Consider the following 18890-nt stretch of genomic DNA (forward strand, 5'->3'; position numbering starts at 1 on the left):
TCAGAATGTCTAGGATTGTGTCTGAGAAAACCGGTGGCCTCACTGGGAGTAAAGATTCAGTCTTTTCTAGAGGAGAATAGCAATAGCAGATTACTTTTGAGATGTGTGTTTAGGTGGGAAATTTTGATTTTTTTATTTAACAAATTTTGGTGTTTGGAATTGTGAAATTCCAAATTGTGAAAGTTTTTTTTTTTTTTTAAGATTTTATTCATTTATTTGACAGAGATCACAGGTAGGCAGAGAGACAGGCAGAGAGAGAGGGGGAAGCAGTCTCCCCGCGGAGCAGAGAGCCCGATGCGGGGCTCAATCCCATCAGGAACTGAGCCAAAGGCAGAGGCTTTAACCCACTGAGCCACCCAGGTGCCCCGAAATTAAGTATTTTTAATACTGGTACTTCTTAAAACTTTGTATGATTTAACTACTCTACCAATTATACATGATTTGTAGTTGTGTTGAAGAGAGTCAAATGATCCAGAGATGTGTAAGTTAGAAAAAAATAATTTCTTTCCCTGATTCCCATTTTTCCTTTCTTAGCTTTGAGGTAACCACTTTTCATAGTTTGTTATGTAGTGTTCCAGACCCATTTGTATGTGTTTACTCTATGGCTCTTATCATTTAGAATAGTAATCTCCCTAGCACAGCACGCTTAAGGCAAAGGCAGAGATAAGTGTGACCAGGGAGGTGTCTGAGAGCAGCAGAGCTATAGTGGCAGAAATGCCCAGCACAGCTGTGTAATTGGCATTGTTGGTGTGAACATATAAGGGGTTAAAATGAAAGTATGGAAAAGAAAAATCACAGAGCAAAGGAATTCTGGGCCTTTCCAAAGCCAGAACCAGGAAACAAAAGGATAAGTGTGTTTTTTTTTTTTATTCTTCTTTTTTTCCCTCTCCTTTTTAAATTTGGAACTGATCAAAGTTTTTCAGAGATAGATATTCACCTTTATTATTATTTAAGATTTTATTTATTTATTTGTCAGAGACAGAGTGAGTATAGGCAGGCAGAGTGGCAAGAGAGGCAGAGGGAGAAGCAGGCTCCCTGTGGAGCAAGGAGCCCTATGCAAGACTTGATCACAGGACGCTGGGATCATGACTGAGCCGAAGGCAGCCACTTAATCAACTGAGCCACCCAGGCATCCCAAATATTCATCTTTATTAAAAACAATTTTTAGGGTACCTGGGTGGCTCAGTTGTTTAAGCCGCTGCCTTCGACTCAGGTCATGATCCCAGAGTCCCACATCAGGCTCCTGGCTCCTCAGGGAGTCTGCTTTTCCCTCTGACCTTCTCCTCTCTCATGGTCTCCCTTATTCTCTCTCTCACATAAATAAAATCTTTAAAAACATTTTTCTTTAAAAAAAGATTTTATTTGTAGAGAGAGAGGCAGGGGCGAGGGAAGGAGAGAATCTCAAGCAGGCCCCCACTGAGCAGAGCCTGACACGAGGCCCGATCTCACAACCCTGAGATTGTGGCCTAAACTGAAATCAAGAAGTCACATACTCAACCATCTGAGCCACACAGGCACCCCTAAAACAGTTTTTGATGATAAAATGAAATACCCCCCGACCTTTTTTTTTTTTTTAAGATCTTATTTATTTATTTGACAGATCACAAGTAGGCAGAGAGGCAGGCAGAGAGAGAGGAGGAAGCAGTCTCCCTACTGAGCAGAGAGCCTGATGCAGGGCTTGATCCCAGGACCCTGGGATCTTGACCTGAACCAAAGGCAGAGGATTTAACCCACTGAGCCACCCAGGCGACCCCCTTTTTTTGAGAAATAAAGAAGGGAAGAGCAAAACCAGAAGGCGAGAGAGAATCTTTTTTTTTTTTTTTAATTTATTTTCAGCATAACAGTATTCATTGTTTTTTTACCACACCCAGTGCTCCATGCAATCCGTGCCCTCTCTAATACCTGCCACCTGGTTCCCCCAAGCTCCCACCTCCCTACCACTTAAAAACCCCTCAGATTGTTTTTCAGTCCATAGTCTCTCATGGTTCACCTCCCCTTCCAATTTCCCCCAACTCCCTTCTCCTAACTCCCCATGTCCACCATGCTATTTGTTATGCTCCACAAATAAGTGAAACCATATGATAATTGACTCTCTCTGCTTGACTTATTTCACTCAGCATAATCTCCTCCAGTCTCGTCCATGTTGCTACAAAATATGGGTATTCGTCCTTTCTGATGGAGGCATAATACTCCATACTGTATATGGACCACATCTTCCTTATCCATTCGTCCGTTGAAGGGCATCTTGGTTCTTTCCACAGTTGGGCAACTGTGGCCATTGCTGCTATAAACATTGGGGTACAGATGGCCCTTCTTTTCACTACATTTGTATCTTTGGGGTAAATACCCAGTAGTGCAATTGCAGGGTCATAGGGAAGCTCTATTTTTAATTTCTTGAGGAATCTCCACACTGTTCTCCAAAGAGGCTGCACCAATTTGCATTCCCACCAACAGTGAGAATCTTAAGCAGGTTCCATGCCCAGCAAGGAGCCTGTCATGGGGCTCCATCTCATGACCCTGAGATCCTGACCTTAAGCCAAAATCAAGATGCTTAACTGACTGAGGCACCTAGCCACCCTAAGATAAAATGAAACAATTATGGAAATTAGGGGTTGTTAGGAGTTATGAGAATGGTGGATTAGTAATTCATTAGTCTTTTATAAGTCAGAGTTCTATTGTGGGTGCTCAATAAGTGTTCATTGAATGAACAAGATCATTCCCTTATCATCACTAGCTCCCTACTGTCTTCCCCCTTCCTTTGGAGCCTTGGCTCTCCTTGGATTCTGTAGCAGATACACTCTTACCCTGGTCTTGCCTTGTATGGAATTAAATACTCTGAAAGGGCCTAAAAACCTAATTTTGCTTCTGTGGTTGAAATCCTTATCAGTGTTGCCACACATTAATTCTGAGAGACCTTAACCTTTGATTTTTATTTTATTTTGGTTTAAGTGGGATTGGTTAGTCTTCAAGTAAAGATGATTGGTATGCGGGTAAGCAGTTTTTCTACAGCCTCCAGTGCATGCCGTCCTTAAGTCTGATTGTTAAATTTTGTGCTTTCCTTAAGCACATTGCTTGATGGCACACTGTAAGTTTTTGTAAGTAGAAAACAAAAATTATCAGCCTCTTAGCTGATAGCTTGCCCTTTCTTCCCATCATGGTAGGCTGCCTGCTGTACTCTGAAATCAGTGGTCCAGTTCTCAGTGACTGCCACTGAGCAGGTACCAGCTTTTTTTCATTATTCCTCTTGCTCTCCCACTGAAAGACATACTTCATCAGTTTGGCAAACATGCAGACTTTTTGCTTTCTCCAAAGTCTAAAGATTTGTTAATGTTGCCAAAAAGAAACCAGCAAAACTTTGATCTTTATCTCTTCTTTGGTAATTGTGAAGAAGGGAAAATGGTTCAGATCCCCTCTGGGTTTCTTTATTGTATCACATTTTCCCCATAGAGACAATGTTACAAGTGGTGCTGGTATCCTCAGGCCTGTGGGAAAACTTAATTAACTGAGATCCCCCTGTATTTAAGTGTTACCCATTATAGGTGTGCTGGGAGGTTCAGGTCTGCCTTGAGTTAAATATACTTTTTTTTAAAATCAGGGCTGACCTGTTAGAAGTCCCGTGTTTGTTCTTCACAAAAAAGACCTAGAAATTGGGAAATTTCTTGCTGGTGTTAGGTGACTTTTAACTAGAGGTTTCAGTTTCTTTTAGCAAAGGCAAAATGCTGTAAGGAGTTAAGGTTATAATGTAAGGAATTAGTGTTCAAAGACCAGGACTCACAAATAAAAAGTCAGTCATAGTGCTAAGGTATTTTTGGGATATGGATTGATCCTCTTCTCAAACCAGAGAAACTGTCCTTGGTTCCACCTTCCCCTTTTCAAGTCTGTTTTACTGTCAAATGCATAACTGCCTTGAACTCATAAGCCTGTTGTAGAGGAGTCATTTTGATGTCTGAGTGCTTGTTTTTCTTTTTTTTTTAATTTTTTTTTTTTAAAGATTTTTATTTATTTATTTGATAGAGAGAGTATAAGGTAAGGGGCCAAATTCATTCTTCTGCCAGTTTCTTCTTCATTCATCTAGTTTTCCCAACACCATTTGTTGGAGAGATTTCCTTGCTCCATTGAATGCTCTTGGATCCTTGTCAAAAATCACTTGACCGTCTGTGTTGACTTTGATTTTTTTAGTGATGCTCTTATTATAGCAGTTTGATGTGTATAATTTTTATTTAATGTTTCTAAACTTTGTTTAAAACATTGGAGTTAGAAAAAAATGCTGGAGTTAAAAGATGATCAGAAGTAATAGAATATGCATAATTAGCCTTTATAAGGATTCTGTAGAACTTTAGGGCTTTTAGTTTTAAAGTAGAAATAGTGAAGATTAAAATCTGTGAAGTTTTTTGTTTGTTTGTTTTTAAAGAATTTATTTGACAGACAGCGATCACAACTAGGCAGAGAGGCAGGCAGAGAGAGAGGAGGAAGCAGGCTCCGTGCTAAGCAGAGACCCCAATGTAGGGCTCGATCCCGGGACCCTGGGATCATGACCTGAGCCGAAGGCAGAGGCTTTAACCCACTGAGCCACCCAGACACCCCCAAAATCTGTGAAGTTTTAAAATATTCCATCTGTTAAGACAACTGACTGTCTCAAACAAAATGGTGGTGATGGTGAGAAGCTATGTCTAATTCCAAAAAAGGACAGACTTCGAGACATCAGCCAGTTGCAGTGCATGATCCTTAATAGTATTCTGGCCTATAAAACACATTTTGGGGACCCTGGGTGGCTCAGTCAGTTAAGCCACTGCCTTCGGCTCAGGTAATGATCAGAGTCCTGGGATCGAGTCCTGGATCGGGCTCCTTGCTCAGCGGGGAGCCTCCTTTTCTCTCCACCTCTGCCTGCTTGTGCACAGGTGTGCATGCGCTTGCTCTCTCTCTCTGACAAATAAAATCTTTTTTAAAATTTTGAATATAATTGGGAAGTTTTTAGTATGGTCTAGGTATTAGATGCTAATTTTGTTAGATGTGATAATAGTATTGTGGTTTTGTGACAGCCTTATTTTTATGGAAATGTTTGCTGAACTATTTAGAGGTGAGGTGTCATATCTGCAAAGTACATTGCTGGTTCAGCAGAAGATAGGAAACTTAGCATAATATTAACAGTTGTTGAATGTAAGTGATGGGTATTTGGTATTCCTTTTATATTTGTTTTTCTGTATGTCTAACCATTTTTAAAGTAAAAAGGCTTTTTATTTCGTCTTTATTTTTTAGTTTTTGGTAAAAAGGTTTTTTAAAAGCTGTTTCCACTAAACTTTACATTCACTTGTCAGGGTCTCCTATACAGCGCTAGCTAACCCATAAATACCTTGACCTCAGTATACCCCAACCAAACTATTATTTCCCAGTCTTCTGTTGTATTATGTACTTTCTTACAGAGTTGTTTTTCCCTCTACCTTCACCTGCCACCTCCTTCCCAGGAGGCCTTTTTCTGTGTATCAACAGCTAAGTAATACCTCTGCTATGTGTACCACTGTGGTAAAACAACTGTTTGCATTTCCATATCCTCCAGTTGCCAAGCTCCTTGAGTGGGGATCCCTTGTACTCAGTCTTAAAACTGAACTGTTGAACTGTGTTTTCCTGTGTTCACCTGAGTATTTCACTGTATTTGTTGTGAGTGCTGGCTTTTTCAAAGTGAAGAATAATGGTTATATTGATCCAGGCCTTGAATGCGGGGCCCAAAGTTATCCTTGAGCATCAGTCAATTGAGCAGATTAGTTATTTGGGCTTTTATTAGGTGATAATTTCCGTATTAGGTGATCACTAAATGAGGTTATGCTCTGTCGTTTAAAGGTGGGAAGAAGAGCGCTACCCTGAAGGAATCAAGTGGAAATTCCTGGAACATAAAGGCCCTGTATTTGCTCCACCATATGAGCCTCTTCCAGAGACTGTCAAGTTTTACTATGATGGTGAGTTCGAAGGTTGCCTAATTCTTGGCCAAGAAAAGAGTCTGCTTCTATTTAGGAATAGAAAATGAGAAGGACCTTGTGCTATATAATCCTTTTTGCTTATTTCATTTTGTTTTATTGTCCTTGTTTGGTTTGGGGGAAGGGTCTTACTTAAATCCTAAAGGCCCATTTGGTGATGAAGAAGTGCCTTGAGAAAGAGGCTGTTAATGTCTCAACTACATGGTCCCCAAAATGTCCATCTACATAGGTCACAGCACTTGATTCCCCAAAGTTAAATGTTTTTATCTGAACTTCATTTGTGAGGAGCTACTCTTTGTAAGACTTATTAGAAAAGCTGTACTTGTATAGTAGTATTTTACTTTAGTGATACAGTGTAAGCTGACAAGCTTTTCATGATGACAAAATAGTACTAGTATTTAGTTGAAGATTAATTAGCCATCAGCCTCTAGGTAGGGCTGGTAAGTGTCTGTCATTAACTATATATGTAGCACAACACTATGCCGTTATGTGCAGTCAAATTTTATGAGCTGCTGTGAAGAAGTGTTCTGCCTGGTTCTCTTAGAACACTCAGAATTGTCCATTAACTACCATTGGTATTTCTGTCCTTGAGTAGAAGAATTTAAGAGTCTGTCTAATACCAACTACCATTGGTGTTTCTGTCCTTGAGTAGAAGAATTTAAGAGTCTGTCTTTGGGGGGAAAAAAGAGTCTATCTCTGACACTCCTTCTGTTTGCAGTGTAGCACTATGTGTAGCACTATGCAGATGGGAATGCTCAACTGACTTCCTTCATTCCAAGAGTTCTATCCAGAAGGGGCTAGAACATTTTCCCCTCAAACCCGTATGTGCTTAAGATTCACCAGGTAGATCTGGGCTCATTTAATAGATGTAGAATAATAGTGTTGGGTGCTTTTAAACAAAGTGGTTTGCTGACCAAACTTTGAGAAATACTGGGCAGGAAAAGTGCTGGGAGAGGCATCAGTTGTCAGCAGTTGAGAGTTCTGGTGCATCTCTTTATCCAATAGCAGGGACCTTAGGGCCACAGATACTTACAGATAAAGGTAGTAGTTTATACTGGAAGGCTGGGTGTTGCAAGGGGACATGTCAGACTTGCCAAGCTGGAATTCATTTTTTAAAACACAGTTTATTCAGTGTCCCTGTGTTACACATTAAGACCCAGCAGTGGACAATATTGACTAATCCCTGATCATGTGTCCTCAGTGACAAATGGTTACATCAGATAAACATTCTGACTAAAGTTTACCAGAGCACACAGGACAGAAATCTATTAGCTCTTATAGTTGGTCATTCCTGGAGATGCTCAAATATGACTCCACAGCCAAACTCTGATGAGGAAAAAGAGCCTAGAACCTTGACGAAGACAATCCTGAAAATCGGTGTATTCTGTAGCTCAAGTCTGGTCTTACCAAGAGCTTTAGAAAGCTCAACTAGTAAAGCCCCACTTTGAGATTCAGAGTGAGTTGAAAGAAAGCTAGATTCTGTATCTCTGGGTTCTCTCTCTCTCTCTATCCCTCTCTCTATTTTTTTTTTTTTTTAAGATTTTTATTTGCTTTAGAGTGAGAGAAGAGGAAAGGGGCAAAGAGTCCCTGGCAAACTTCACACTGAGTGCAGAGTCTGACGCAGGGCTCAATTCTCATGACTCTAAGACCACGATCTGGGCTGAAACCAAGAGTCAGACACCTAACCAACTGAGCCACCCAGGTGTCCCCGGGTTTCTCTTTTCTTTTCTTTTTAAAGATTTTATTTATTTATTTGACAGAGATCATGAGTAGGCAGAGAAGCAGGCAGAGAGAGAGGGGGAAGCAGGCTCCCTGCTGAGCAGAGAGCCCGATGCGGGGCTCGATCCCAGGACCCTGAGATCACGACCTGAACCGAAGGCAGAGGCTTTAACCCACTGAGCCACCCAGGCGCCTGGGTTTCTCTTTTCAAGACGAGAAGCCAAGGCCTGAACCCCAGGGATCACTGGTCACTGTGGTCCCTTCCTCCATTCCTGCCCAGTCCTCCATTATAGGAGCTCCAGCTATCATTTTCTCATTTGGATTTCTGGCTGGGATTTCTTCCCTTTGATTGTAAACTCCCACTCTGTAATAAGTCAGGATGTTGTATTAGAATTATTAGTCCGAATCAATATTGTAGTCCTGCCTATTCTCTAGGGAAGAGAGTTCTCAGACTCCTTTGGACCTGCCAGGGAGGTAGGGCATAGGCCGGCTGAAGCAGTGACTTGCCTTTGCTGAGAACCTCTAGTTTTCAGCTCTGACTCAGCAGTTTCTTCTTCCTGGAGCTCAGCCTTTTCCACAAAGTGCTCCCACTGCCAGGAACCTTCAAGTCATCCTCCCACCACTCTGCTGCTGGGGAGCTGTCATTTCCTCTTTTGAAGGCTCATCTAAAACCGGCATCAAAGTTTCTTCCTCTGTCAGTACAGAATTCAGTAACATTGCCCAAAGAGTCTCCATTTTTTTGTTTTTCAAATATGTGTGGATACCAGTTTATGCCAAACAGACCCAAGAACAGTTTAATTATTTCTTGCCTTTTATTTCATTTATTTTTAGTCATTTAAATGTTTTCCTTTATATTAGAAGCATGTTACAACTTTACTGGCAACTTTAGTCCAGACCTGAGTTGGGGAGATCCAAAGAAGTGCAGGAAGCCCCTGAAAGCTAATAACCCTATCCCTCCCTCAAGTGTCTTCTTGGAAAGGCAGGAGCTTATGCGGTGATTTGAAAGGGGAAAGTGGCGCCACCTGTTGGCCATTTGGGTTACGGATTTCAAGCAGGTTCTTGTCTGTCCTGACAATTTCAATTTTGTGCCACAGTTCCTTTCATCCCTGCAATTACAGATGATACCTTCCCAACCATCATAAAATGAGGTGTGTTCTGAGTTTGGAAATGAGTGGATTTCTGGTTAAGTGTTAGTTTTCTATAATGAAAGTGAAAATCCTTGTGAATCATTAGTACCTATATAATAGGCAGTGGAATGGTGTTTAACCTCATTTTAGGAACAAACTATTGTGCCATGGATTAGTTCCGTATAGTGTTGCAAAATTGGAGAGTCAAAGAAAAAAAAAATGGAAATTGGCCCTAAGAGTACTTGTTAAAAATACTGTATTTGAAAAGTACATTAAACTCCCCAAGTACTTTCCTTTATTGCTTTATTACTTGTTAGGTATACACAAAACCCCTAGGCCTCCTTCGATTTATTTTACAAGTTAGCAGTTTTTATTGTGTAACATCAGGATTCCTTTAGAACAGCTTTTATTTACACGTCCACACTACTAAGAACCCCAGTCATCCCTCATGCTCTGAATAAGTCTTACTTCCCTGAAAGAGGCAACCTCATAGTGCCTGTGTTCCAGAGCAATCATCTCAAACTCTACTATGCACCCGGGCCACCTGGAGGTCTCTTAAAATGCACTTGCTGAATCTGTAGATCTGGGGTGGGGCCTGAGAGTCTGCATTTTTCTTTCTTTCTTTCTTTCTTTCTTTCCTTTTTTAAGATTTATTTGTTCGTTCATTTATTTGAGAGACTGAGAGCATGGTGGGGAGGGGCAGTGGCAAGTCTTAAGCAGACTTCCTGCTGAGCATGGAGCCGAAGGCAGGACTTGTTCTCATGACCCAGAGATCACGACCTGAGCTGAAACTGAGAGTCACGTGCAGTATTCAGGTGCCCCAGAGACTTGCATTTCTAACAGAACTCCCACGTGATGCCAGTGCTGCTGGTCTGTGAACCACACTTTGAGTACAGAGGTTTTAGAGGAAGGTCTTACTTAGATTTTCTTATGTGGGATATCTGGGCTTGCCTGCTATGGATCTATATTATTTTATTCATATTCCACCCACCTAACTTTAAAGAAGAAAGATGCCTATTTCTTTTCCCCACAATTCCTTTCTTCCACTCCCTGCCCTATCCCTCCCCTTCTTGAACAGAGGCTGCTTAGCTTAGCAGTGGCAGGAGTCCCTCTGAGGATTTGATTTTTAAAAACCATTGAAGAGGTGTAAAGGACCCTGCTTGCTGAAAGGAAAAGGAAGAGTGGCTGGGCCTCCCCCAGCTCATCCCTGTCCTGAGCAGGCACCTGGGAACAGTTTACTGGCATAGTCTCCAGAGAATGACCCAGGTAAATATCTGCTAAAGAGAAGGAGAATTTACAACTAGATCTAAATCAGTGTATTGTCATTGTTGTTGTTACCATGTGTCACCAGACCTTTGTATACCTTGGGAAGGTAAACCATCAGTTAGAAGACTTCTTCAGAGTTCAGTATTTATACACAAAACATGAATTACACACCTCAATTTTTGGAACCGCTTTTTCCTCTAGGTAAAGTCATGAAGCTGAGCCCCAAAGCAGAAGAAGTGGCTACCTTCTTTGCAAAAATGCTCGACCATGAATATACTACTAAGGAAATATTTAGGAAAAATTTCTTTAAAGACTGGAGAAAGGTATTGTAGCCCATGTATTAATATCCTAGCACCTTGTAGAAATATTAATCAAGTACTACATAAACTGTAACTTTACAGAAAATTGTGTGGTATAAAATTTGAGCTTTATGAATTTTATTATATTTTAATATTTTCTTTTTTCCCTATTCATTCATTATATAGGGTTTCTATCCAATAAGAATACTTAATATTTCTTTCCTCTCATACTCATATGGCTGTAGGAGGGAGTTTAGTAGGCCAAACAAAAAAACCTCAGGAGAAAGTTTATCTCTGCAGGAGTGCCTGTCCTCTGTCTGCTATTGCAAAGAAAGATGTTAATGTGATGTTCCATTCCCTTTTGATTCTTTCTTACTTCCTTTTGGTACTTTCTGCTCTTGATATCACATTTCTTGCATCTGTCTAGGTGATTTTAAACAATCTCATTCTCAATTTGGATTATGTGGACAGAGGCTGAGCTGAAGCTTACATTCTGAATAGCTCTGGAAATAACATTTAATAAGTGAGTAGAGCAGGGATAATGTTTCTAAGAGAGAATGAGTATGGAGATAGTTCTCTCATTACTAAAGCAAATGATATCTATTCATGTTTCTCCAACTGGGATACATATGCTTGCAGACATAGCAGGGTATAAGGAGCCCAAGAAATTACGTAAGAGTTCTGTAACCTTCTTCAAGGAAAAAATCACCTACAGCATCTTTCTGTTTAATAGAATAGAACAAAGTAATAAGGTTATGTTTCTTTTTTTCAAAACTCATGAAATTAGACTACCTCTCTAGACACCTTCAGCTGAAAAAAGTGGTGCTTTGCTGTAATCACAAAGAAACCTAGGGGGTAAATGGTGTATTTACCTTCTGCTTCTGTCTCCCCCACTTTTTTTTTTGGACTAGGAAATGACTAATGAAGAGAAGAATATTATCACCAACCTAAGCAAATGTGATTTTACCCAGATGAGCCAGTATTTCAAAGCCCAGTCAGAAGCTCGGAAACAGATGAGCAAGGAAGAGAAACTGGTACTACGGAATTTCTTAAACCTCTGGAGAACTTTGGAATAATGTTCATCTAATTTTCTTCTTGGTTCTTAAAATACAGATATGACTTTAGTAATTTCAGATGGCTCTGTACTAAGCTTTACGACGCTTGGCCTAATGTTTAAGCTTTCTTAAGGGTTTTACATAGACTGAAGATTGTGAATAATAGGCACTTTATTTAATGGCTCAATGTAAGAACCTGGTGCTTTTGTGACCTAAAATCCACTCAGTTAACTCCAGTAATACTGTATTTAAGGATGGGCAGACCTGAATTTTAGGGTTTTAAGACAGCTACAGTAATACTGCCTGTGTACGTTCCTGTTCGTTCTCTTTTACCCTGGAATCTAGCCATGCACATCCATCTCCATCCCAGAAGGATCTTTCCAGTATCTGGTGGGTTACCATTTTTTTTCTAGAGTACCTGTAGGCAAACTGTATAGGCTGCCTATTTTTATTAAAAAGTTTTATTGGAACACGAAAGTTTTATTGGAACACGACCGCATCTACTTGTTTACATATAATCTGTGGCTGCTTTCCTGTGACAGTGGCAGGGGTGAGTAGTTTCAAAAAGAGACTATATAGCCTTCAAATTTTTCTGTTGAGAAAGGTTTTCTTTTTCTGTTGACAGAAGGTTTGCCAACCCTTGATCTAGAGAAATCAGGCTAGAGTTCCTTTGTCTTGTCTGCCGTTTCTTCCCAAGCTGGAGGTCCAGAAGTTAAAGATTTTAAGGAATTTCAAAACTTTATGGTTTCAGTATTTTAAAGGACTTGCACATTTATACAATGTAGGCATTTGTAATTTTTTTTAAAGATTTTATTTATTTATTTGACAGAGAGGAGAGATCACAAGCAGGCAGAGACAGAGAGGGAAGCAGGCTCCCTGCCAAGCAGAGAGCCTGATGTGGGGCTCGATCCCAGGACCCTGAGATCATGACCTGAGTCGAAGGCAGAGGCTTTAACCCACTGAGCCGCCCAGGTGTCCATAGGCATTTGTATTTATTATCTAATTCATTGTTTGATAGTGCCTATTTGACCTTCAGTTTAAAAACTATGAATTATTGTAAGAATGATAATTACTTCAGACTTTTCAGCTCAGTTTAGTCTTCTCGATATTCCAGATTAGTGAAACTTGGTTTATTCTTTACTTCAGGGGTGTTTTAAAGCTTAAAACTGCTTTGGAGCTTTGTTCTTGCAAATAGTGATCCAAAGATAGGGAGGTTTCACAAGTATCACCTTGTCAGAGCCCTGGCCAAGGACACCTGCTGCCAACAAGTTCTGAATCTGTTCCCACCTACAAGGCAGCAGGACTTAGTAAGTTGAATTTCTAAGTATAATATGAAGATAGAGTCAGCAGAGGGCTCGGAGGCTCCATGTTCCACTCTCACACTCCTTTTTTGGAGCAAGGATCATAAAGTATGCAATGTATGTCCCCATACACCTAGGAGAAATAATCTGTGACAGGTATGTGTGAGCCTGAAAAACCTGAAATGCTGTTCAACTAAATGTGTCTGGAACGTGTTAGAAAACATGGAGATGTTCTTTGTGAGGCCTTTCCATCATAGACTCTTCCTGATCTGCCATTTTGACACTGCTCAACAAAATGATGTTAGCTTTTAAAGTTATATTTAAAAATACCTAAGTAACATGTTCTCACACATAAATCCTTTAAAATAAGAAAATCAGTTTTAGGGACGCCTGGGTAGCTCAGTCGTTAGGCATCTGTCTTCTGCTCAGGTCATGATCCCAGGGTCCTGGAATTGAACCCAGCGTCGGGGTCCCTGCCCGGTGGGGAGCCTGCTTCTCCCTCTCCCTCTCCCGCTGCTTGTGTTCCCTCTCTCACTGTGTCTTTCTTTGTTAAATAAATAAAATCTTGAAAAAATTTTTTTAAAAAGAAATCTCTTTTGAATCTGTAGTTGGAATCAGTCCTCAAAGGTAGATATTTTGGGGAATTTTACTGTACTTAAAAGTTTGAAAACTGTATTATCCTTATTTGCATTCATACCACTTTTTAAAAATTAAAAAAAATATATTTTGTTGGGGTGCCTGGGTGGCTCAGTGGGTTAAAGCCTCTGCCTTCGGCTCGGATCATGATCCCAGGGTCCTGGGATCGAGCCCCGCATCGGACTCTCTGCTCGGCGGGGAGCCTGCTTCCTCCTCTCTCTCTGCCTACCTGTAATCTCTGTCTGTCAGGTAAATAAATAGAATCTTTAAAAAAAAAAAAAAACCTTTAAAAAAAAAATATTTTGTTTAATCTCTGCACCCAGTATGGGGCTCAAACTCATGACCCTGGGATGAAGAGTCATATATGCTCTTCCTACTGAGCCAGCCAGGCAGCCATATTTGCATTTATTTGTTAGTGATTTTTAGACTTTCTCTACCTCAAACTATTCTCAAATAAGAGATAAAATAAGAATAAGGAACAGCAATTTGAGCCCATTTTGATTACTTCCTTGCTGTGTTCCAGAAAATCAAAGAGGAGAATGAAAAATTACTGAAAGAATATGGCTTCTGTATTATGGATAACCACAGAGAGAGGATTGCCAACTTCAAGATAGAACCTCCTGGGCTTTTCCGTGGCCGTGGCAACCACCCCAAGATGGGCATGCTGAAGAGACGGATCATGCCAGAAGATATCATCATCAACTGTAGCAAGTGAGTGCAGTTCATTGTTTGGGCCAGAAATCAAGGTGAGGGGGTCCTTTGTTCTTGGGAGTACTTTGCTGGGATTCTTTTCAGGCTGCACAGAACTGTTGGGAACAACATGGTATCTCCATGTACGGATCTCCAAGTACTTCGCAGTTACTGACTGGTGATGTGGAGGAAACATGGAAGTAGATGCTCAGCAGAATTGTCCACTTTAGGTTACGAAAGGTCAGACTGTCCCTGGCTTCTTCTCATTTCACGTCCCTCCCACTTTGTTATTTTCACAGAGATGCCAAGGTTCCTTCTCCTCCTACAGGACATAAATGGAAAGAGGTCCGACATGATAACAAGGTTACTTGGCTGGTCTCCTGGACAGAGAACATCCAAGGTTCCATTAAATATATCATGTTAAACCCCAGTTCACGAATCAAGGTAAGGGGTAGCTAGGAGCTACACCAGTTAGTGGGGCTGATCTTTTTTTGTTGAAATGTAGTGTTCTTGGTCTCCAGAATCACTGTGACAAATTGCAAACTCTCCACAAAATAAGGCAGGTGTCTTTGTGCTTAGCATTATCTGGTGACCATCCTAAGAAATAACCATTTTCTGCATCACTTTATAATCTGATTCATTTATTAATTCACAAATATTTACTGAGATTCCAGTATGTACCTTGCACAGTGAATGCATGATGTTAGGAATTGTGTCGGTGAACAAAAAAGATGCAGTCCCTGCCTTCATGTTGCTTATTGGCTGGTGGTTGAAATGTAGTAAAGAGTACAATAAATGTGGGGCATCTGGGTGGCACAGTTGAGTGTCCAGCTCTTGATTTTGGCTTGGTTTGTGTTCTCGGGGTCCTGGGGTGGAGCCCTGTGTCCAGTTCTGCATGGAATCTGCCTGGGACCCTCTCCCTCTGAAATAAAATCTTTTTTTTTTTTTTTTTTTTTTAAAAGAGTGCAGTAAATGTAAATTGGCTTCTGTGGCTTTCTTCCTCGCCTTTCTTGGCTCTGAGGAAGGGAACGTGATTGCTCTGAATCCAGAAAGAAGTTGTAAAATCTACAGTCTTTCTGGCTTCCTAGGGTTTTATCTGGGTACGTTCTACTAGGACTAAATGGGATCATGTATGTGAAAGCACATTGTAAACTATTATATACCCATGTGTTGTTATTTGTTAATAGTATTATTGAAAGGGGAAGGCTGTCTTGCAAGGGCAGTCAAGTTCTTATTAGCCTGCTAGGCATATCCTGCTTGGGAGAGTCCCATGAACTTCTTACCTCTGATGTACTATGGAAATGTCCATAGCAACCTAAAAGAGAAATGAGTTCTAAAGACAACAGCCAACAAACTAGTTCTCTGTAGACTATGACTGTTAACATGCAGGGGACTGGGACTTAAAGACCTGCTTAATCATGGTTTATAGGTCATTAAACATCTCTTAAGACATGAAAGCCGTATCTCAAAAGGCTGTCTTGTTGACACTACAACACTCCTAGAGTTCTTTGTTCCTTTATGAAAAAGACCATCTCTTCATTTTCTGCCATTCATTCAGAAATGTCACTTTTTCTGGTTTAGAGTAAGTATAGAATCAGAAAGAAAACCTTCACAAGCAGAAATCACCTAAAGAAATGTTCTATTCTTCAGAAATAAACGAAGGTAATGGACAATGGTGTTAGCTCTCAAAGAACTCCTAGGCTAATGGGCAAATTGGGTAAGAATTCAAGTGTATTAGAAGAAAGGTAAGCATTAAGTATCTTTAGGTAAATAACAACAATTATTCCCAGCACTTGCAGACCAGGAATAAATTTGTGAAGGGAATTAGATTACAGTTAGGTCTTAAAAAGAGAGGTATTCCAAATCATTATGGACAGAGAGGAAGAAGTGTAAAAAAAAAGTAACAAAAAGAAGTAACAAGTGGTGATGTTTTCACAGCATTGTGAATGTGCTATAAATGGTAACTTTTACGTGTATTCTACATACAAAAAAACCCGAAAGTAATGGATATTATTAGATTACTTTTAAGTGTTTTCACATAAGTTGACATTAGATTATCTTAGCAACCATATCAAATGTACTATTGCCACTGTTTTATAGAAAAATTCGGTCTCTGGGAAGCAAGAAAACTTGCCCACAATCCAGTAGTTGGTAACTCTGACTTAGATCTTTAGCCTCCTTATGCCTTCGTGTGATACCCTATTGCCAAATTGTGGCCAGCCTTAAGTGTCTTGCTAAAGAGACTGGCCCATATTCTGCATCTGGTGGCGAACTGTTGAAGGGCTTTAACAGAGGAGTGTCTTAAACATAACCCCACTTAAGCAGAATTCACAGGCTTCATATGCAGTCATACCAGTAAACATAGACTCTTGTAAATGATGCAAAGGAAAAGTGCAGGGTACCATCTGAGAGTGTACCGGGGCATCTGATTTGGCCTTGGGTTCAAGGAAGGCCTTTCTGAGGAAAAATATTTAAGATAAGACTTACAAGGGGCACCTGGGTGGCACAGTGGGTTAAAGCCTCTGCCTTCAGCTCGGGTCATGATCCCATGGTCCTGGGATCGAGCCCCACATCGGGCTCCCTGCTCCATGGGGAGCCTGCTTCCTCCTCTCTCTCTGCCTGCCTCTCTACTTGTGATCTCTGTCAAATAAATAAAAATATTAAAAAAAAAAAAAGATTTACAAGACAAATAGGATTTATCCGTGGAAAGGAGAGGAGAATGGGTGTTCCAAAGAAAATAGCCTTTTGAAATCCCTGAGGTGAGAATGAGTTTGGTGGTCTTGGACTGAAAGAAGGGCAGCCTAGTTGAGGTACAGTGAGCAAGAAAGGGACATGAGGAAGAGGTTTAGAGGAGGATGCAGGCCAGATCTTCATACTTTTCCTTAAAATTGTTTATATTATCCTAAATCCAGTAGGCAGGTACTGGGTTCTAATAAGGGGAACAATACCAGGTTTGTGTTTTAGAAACCTGTGACATAACTGATCATTCTGAGTGTTAAAACTCTGTGGAGATTGGATTGGACACCTACCAGAAGTAGGGGTACCAATAGGATGCTGCTGTCATCTTCCAGGCAGTGAATGGTGATGGCTTGGACAGGATGATGCCAGTGTCTGTGGAGAGAGGTGAACAGATTCCAAATACATGTATACTGCATCCTTGTAAACCTGGGATTCAGCCTGATTGTAGGACAGCCTCCAAGGGTTGACATCTTTGTTGTTGATAGACTAGTTGGAGGACCTCCAGGGCTGAGAGCCACCAGTTTATTCCTTCCTGACAATATCCAGATCACCACCATATACTGTAGGGATTTGTGCAGGTTTCTGAATGATGGTTATGATAGTGAGTCTAGAAGTCATCCACATGTAGGCTCTGCCTAGAATTTTATACCCAAGACAGAGAACCTGTTCAGTTCAGTTTGGATCTAAGAGTCAGTAAAGATGGTTCAAGGCTTGGGAAGTCATACTTCCTGGTAAGAGAAAAAGAGATGTGATTTCTTCAGCTTTTACCAGTAGTTGTTGGCTATTTCCCACTCAACAGAGCAGTAAGAACTTTAGAGGTCGGGATTTGACAGTGCTTTGAATAGTCTTTAAATACACTGCCATCAGGAGAAGCATTCTCTCGATAAAAATAGGGAGCTTGCAAGCATTAGGGGTTTTATTTTTTATGAAATATTTCAGATATACAAGAATAGATAACAGTACGGTGAAAGCCCATGCCAACCATCTGGCTGTGTCAAACTTTAACATAATGTCCTATTTGTTCAATTACTTCGTTTTGTAAGAACATTCTGATAAACAGAGCTGAAGTCCCCTACGTACTGTTTACCTCCTTCTCTGGAGGTTACTATAAGCAACTTAATGTTTTCCTTGTGTATATATTTTGTGTTTTTACAATATATTTCTCTGTGGGTAAACAATACGTACCATTGTTTTTACAAGGTATAATTTTAAATTAGGTATGTTATTGAGATCGTTCTGTAACTTACTTATTTCCCTTGGCTTTGGTTTTAGCATTTTTACCTTGACATACACTTCCAATTTATCCATTTTATTTGCTAGATGATGTTCTGTTTTATAAAAAATAACTCTTCAAGAGACATTTAGGGTTGGGGGGTGCCTGGGTGGCTTAGTCGTTAAACCTCTGTCTTCAGCTCAAGTCATGATCCCAGGGTCCTGGAATAAAGTCCCACATTTGGGTTCCCTGCTCCACGGGAAGCCTCCTTCTCCCTCTTGCACTCTCTCTGCTTGTATTCCCTCTCTCACTGTTTCTCTGTCAAATAAATAAAATCTTAAAAAAAAATAAATTTAGGGTTGTATATAATATTTTATTATAAACAGGTGCTGGAATAAATACATCTTCCTTGTATATATGAATGAAAATTTGCCTTAATTCTTCGTTAGATTTTTTTTTTTTTAAGATTTTATTTATTTATTTGACAGATCACAAGCAGGCAGAGAGGCAGGGGAGTGGGGGAGGGGAAGCAAACTCCCCACTGAGCAGAACCCAATGCAGGGCTTGATCCCAGGACCCTGAGCCGAAGGCAGAGGCTTTAACCCACTGAGCCACCCAGGCACCCCTTCATCAGATATTTTTTAATTGTTCTCTAAAGTGCCCAATCAGTTTACACCACTACCATTCCCCCAATGGTGCACACGTTTCTGTCTTCCATATCTTTGCCAAAGTTCTGCTTTTTGCATTTGGATATTTGATCAACTAGAATATATTTTTGTGTATAGTATGAGGTGTATAATATATTTTTTTCAAATGAATATCCGAACTATTTAGTTACATTACCCTCCTTATTTATATATCAAATTTCTACGTATA

General features: G+C 40.3%; 1 protein-coding gene across 1 annotated transcript in view; it reads left to right on the forward strand.

The window, feature by feature from the left end:
* Nucleotides 1-18890, forward strand: part of TOP1 (DNA topoisomerase I) — a 97740-nt gene that overhangs the window by 60674 nt on the left and 18176 nt on the right. The window contains exons 9-13 of the mRNA XM_004746432.3: nt 5836-5951; nt 10283-10404; nt 11292-11414; nt 13896-14083; nt 14362-14506. Of these exons, the coding sequence (XP_004746489.1) occupies nt 5836-5951; nt 10283-10404; nt 11292-11414; nt 13896-14083; nt 14362-14506 (694 nt within the window). The remainder of the gene's footprint in view (nt 1-5835; nt 5952-10282; nt 10405-11291; nt 11415-13895; nt 14084-14361; nt 14507-18890) is intronic.

The sequence above is a fragment of the Mustela putorius genome, unplaced genomic scaffold (assembly GCF_011764305.1).
Source record: "Mustela putorius furo isolate JIRA1106 unplaced genomic scaffold, ASM1176430v1.1 tig00000743_pilon_pilon_pilon, whole genome shotgun sequence".
Taxonomy (NCBI): Eukaryota; Metazoa; Chordata; class Mammalia; order Carnivora; family Mustelidae; genus Mustela; species Mustela putorius.